At 36.6% G+C, this 4,744-nt stretch overlaps 1 protein-coding gene across 1 annotated transcript; it reads left to right on the top strand.

Moving 5' to 3' along the window:
• Positions 1-218: 218 nt before the first annotated feature.
• On the top strand, positions 219-2,158 carry LOC112906656 (probable rhamnogalacturonate lyase C). Its single transcript, XM_025981220.1, has 3 exons — positions 219-629; positions 870-1,115; positions 1,674-2,158. The coding sequence occupies exons 1-3, from the start codon at positions 275-277 to the stop codon at positions 2,156-2,158; spliced, it is 1,086 nt and encodes a 361-aa protein (XP_025837005.1). The 5' UTR covers positions 219-274.
• The last annotated feature ends 2,586 nt before the right edge of the window (positions 2,159-4,744 follow it).

The raw sequence follows: 4,744 nt of genomic DNA, 5'->3' as shown, positions 1-4,744 counted from the left end.
CCTATCTCGCCTATTTCTTATTGACTTCCATAGAGTCTTCTGTTCTCCTATTCTTTCTAATACGTACTATAACTTTATTAAAACGCGAAATTTAAATTTTGTAAAAATATTAGTACACAACGAATAGAATTCCTGAAGCGCTGACTCTTCGTGTTTTTCCATTGGTTAAATGTTAATGGATAAAGAATAAACGTTAATAAGTATCCATTAATATTTTGTCGAAGCAATCTACATGGCACAACTGTTTTAGAGCCTAACAACACACACCGGTCAAATGCTGCTCTTTTGTGAACACACGGGACATTACGGCACACCAGACTTAGCGCCCACCAGGGGATGGAGCAAAGTGTATGGTCCCATCGGCTTGTACCTCAATGAAGGCCAAAGTCTTTCGGAAATGTATACCGACGCTCAGGTACAACTCAAGCGTGAGGAGCAGAAGTGGCCATACAAGTTTGTCACTGCACCAGAGTACAATGCAAAAGGTAGGCGCAGTGTGTCGGGGGTACTCCATGTGGATGGGTCGCCGAATGAAGACTGGGTCTACCTTATTCTGACGGAGCCTCATGTTGATGATCCCCAGTTAGAGACGGCCACTTACATGTATACTGCAATGGCTGGAAAAAATGGTTTTTTAATTTTTTACAATTATTGCTCTTATTTTCAAACATCATTTTATGTTATTAAGGTTTTAACTTTGACATTTGATTATAAACTACTAATTTGTCCAACGTGTCATTCAGAACCACATTGATTTAAAAATTTTGAACTTCGTTTTCAAATACTCACCAGAAAGAATTTCCTATTTTTGACCAAACAAATTATTAATGTATTTTCCTAAACATAATAAAAACTGTCATTATCATTAGGTGGATTTGAAATCCCAGCTGTGAGACCAGGCGCATACAAACTGCAAGTAATAGCAAGGGGTGTGGTTGGAAAGTACGTTCAAAAAAATATTAATGTGCAAAGCAATAGGGACCACGATCTTGGCACTATCAATTGGAGGCCGGAAAGCCATGGCAAGCTACTGTGGCAGATCGGTGTACCGGATAGAAGTTCGGCAGAGTTTAAATCGCCACGTGGCTTTCCATCACCTATCCCTAATTTAGAAGGTACTCCATTATTTAACAAAGTGATTGACTAGTCAAGTGAGATTTACAAAAATAAAGTAACGATAGCAGATAAAAGCGTGTAGAGGTTTTCTCGTACAATGATTGGTATATGAATTCCTTTCCGGCAGTCGTTGATATATTTTGCACTTGACCCTTTGAAAAGTATGGCCCTCTTGTAAAATCTTTTGTATTACCAATTTGTCAGCCTGGTACAACAATCGTTAGATTGGCTGCTTGAGTAACTAAGTGACAAACATTAAAGTGACACAAAACATACCTAATTCAAGAATCCAGTACTTGACTTTTAAAAGGTTACCTAAGTGTTAAGTTACACTAAAGTTTCCGTGAACTCGAAAGATTTTTGGGCACGCAAGAACACTTTTCTCTTTAGTCTCCGTATAATGTCAACAACCCAATTTTAATAGTAAAATTGTGTTAAACCTTCTGTAAAAGTGTTAGACACTGCTAATTGGAAACTTAAACCCAGATTACCACATATATATTTTTTAATAAGTAAAGTAATTCAATTTTAAAACCTTTAAATGATGATTTTCTTAGAATACCGCAAGTTTGGAACATGGCTCAGATACTCCATAGAATTTCCTAATGATCCAGACTACACAGTTGGCGTTAGTGACCCTGCCAAAGACTGGTGCTATTTTATGCCGATGATTAAGACACCTGGCTTCCCCGCTCAACTCGGACTGGTCAATGTCACCCAAAATGCGCTTCCTACCAACTGGAAGGTCAGATTCAACTATACCGGATCAACCCAAGGCAACGCCACATTAACACTAGGTTTTGCTGCTAGCGTCAGAGGTGGTATTCGTGCGGTGGTCAACGGTCAGGAGATTTTTAAGTTGGACTCTTTTGACGGGCCACAAGTTGATTCTGCGCTGTTTCGTCACTCTTGTCATGGCATATTCCGTCAGCAAACTGTAACATTTAGTCAGTCACTACTGAAGGACNNNNTATGTGGCAGTATTCATATGTTTCGTTACAAAGGCAATTCATTTGGAACTTGTCAGCGATTTAACAACTGACACATTTTTAGCTGCGTTAAAACGATTCTTTTCCAGACGGGGGAAAAGTCAAAACATTTATTCAGACAACGGAACGAATTTTATCGGTGCAAACAACGAACTGAAGAAGTTGTACACATTTGTAAATTCTAAAGAAAATAATGACATAATAGGGCATAATTTGGCAACTGAAGGCATACAGTGGCACTTCAGCCCCCCACGATCCCCTCACTTTGGTGGATTATGGGAATCTGCTGTAAAATCATTTAAAAATCACTTTTTACGAACAGTAGGTAACACGCTGTTAACATTTGAAGAGTTTAACACACACATCATTGAAATTGAGGCAATTCTTAATTCACGTCCCTTGACACCTTTATCATCCGATCCTAATGACCTCCTTGCCCTGACTCCTGGTCATTTCTTAATCAGTGATTCGCTCACAAGCATACCAGACAGAGATTGGACACAAACTCCAAGTAATAGATTGTCAAACTGGCAACATCTTCAACAACTAAGGCAGCATTTCTGGTCACGATGGCAAAAGGAGTACCTCAATGAAATGATAACCAGAACAAAATGGTATCAATCAACATCAAATAAGTTCAGCGTCGGCTCGATGGTTCTAGTGAAAGAAGACAACTTGTCACCGCTTCAGTGGGCGATGGGTAGAATCATTCAACTTCATCCTGGAGATGACGGTATTGTGAGAGTCGTCACAATAAAAACGCGAAGTGGTGAAGTTAAACGTGCAGTGAAGAAACTAGCAATACTTCCAATTGAAGTATAATAACAATTGATTTAATTGATCGCGACCGATCAATGGCGGGCGGCATGTTCCGTCGCTATTCGCCGAAACGTTTGTTTTTTGTTATACTTATAGTTTTTAGTTATATACACATTTAATAATATCTTATTCGATTGCTTTTGGTTTTAACTGTACATTCTTTGCATCCTAATTTACATTATCGTGCATATTACATTTGAATCTTCTCTTGGAATTCATAATACAATAGTAACCTATTCAATGTTTACCTGACTCATCGTTAAAATCATATTAGGGCCGTATTTTCCTCTCATAACCTTTTCAATTGTATCTATCACATTTACCTGAAATGTAGTCATTTGCTGTAAAGTTTTTCATACTAGTTTCTAATTCTATCTCTATCCATCTTAAATTGTTCTTCTCTTTCTCGTTTATTTAAATACATGTCCAAATTTTTCTAAGAGAGTTCATCAATATACATCAGTAAGCACGGTTCTCAATAATACGCGTTTAGTTATTTAAGTTACAATAGTTGTACATATTTTTAATTGTGAATAGTCTCGATCCTTTAATAATAAAACTAGTAAAAAAAAAAGGTGTAAATTTTATTAAAGGAAAAATCATCAACTAGCTGTACAATATTAAGTTGGCGTACAGCAGAAGCTGGTATAAGTTAAACACCGACTATCCTGCTTCAACAAAGCCTATGTTAATTTTATGCGTCTTAAAACGTAATTTGTAACAAAATCTCTTTTACGTTATGATGAATACTTCAATAATGTTGAATCAAATGTCAACAATATCATTAAACGTTCTTTGTTTATATTAGAGATGGGCTGGGTACTCGGGTTTGGATACGGTACTCGGCTGCTCCAGCACTTTTTAAGGATCCGGTCGGGTGCCGGATAATAATGCGTAATTCTACCAGAGAAAAAAAATACAACGTGTAATTATACAACACGCTACTGAAGTGAAACTTCTTCAAACACATAAACATACCGGGATAGGGGTTAAGGAATTGGTTTAATGGTATTATTTACTTCGCACGGGTGCAATGCTGATAGTAAATATACTATAGAATGTCGTTATATACAACAATCAGAGCTTTTTTGTCATTAGACAATATAAATCAACCGGTACTGCCGCAACCGCCATATCCCTGCATTTTAGGTCTGTGATATATCTTCGAAAATATTCATTTAAATTACATGCTGTAAAGGGCCATATTGGTCTATATTAAATGCACAATGTATTTAAAAGTACTTAATTGGATAAGGATTAAATGCTGTATTGTTTAAAATCGCTTCGTAAATAAGCCATTATTTCTCGTAAAAAGTAAAGTACAAGAAATACTTTTTATGGGTTATCCCTAAGAGATAGACATAATAGCATCACGGACTTTTTTGTAGACCTTTTAAGGTGTACAATACTGTCTCTATTATTTTGATCTATCTGGTAGGGTTCAGCCAGCGTTAACAATGTAAGCGCAAAAAATTATCAGTGTTTCTCTACTATATTATGCATATATTATACACATAAATCTTCCTCTTGAATTACTCTATCTATTAAAAAAAACGCATTAAAATCCGTTGATCTAAGATCTAAGCATTCATAGGGACAAACAGCGGGGGAAATGCGTTGCATGATTTCGTTACATAGCAACTCGCATGAAACGAACTTACCCTACCGTGCGTAAAGAAGTTTCAAAGTAGGGAAAGAGCGAATATAAAGAATATAAGACTGATTTTAGGTAGTAGAGTAGTAGGGATATAAAGTCGCCTTCAATAAAAAGAAGTCACTTCTATGCTCGTGAATAGTTAATTTAGAAGTTCGAATAATAT

The sequence above is a fragment of the Agrilus planipennis genome, unplaced genomic scaffold, assembly GCF_000699045.2.
Source record: "Agrilus planipennis isolate EAB-ADULT unplaced genomic scaffold, Apla_2.0 scaffold9, whole genome shotgun sequence".
Taxonomy (NCBI): domain Eukaryota; kingdom Metazoa; phylum Arthropoda; class Insecta; order Coleoptera; family Buprestidae; genus Agrilus; species Agrilus planipennis.
Note: the sequence above shows the minus strand (reverse complement) of the source record. Positions and strands in the feature narration are given on the sequence as shown.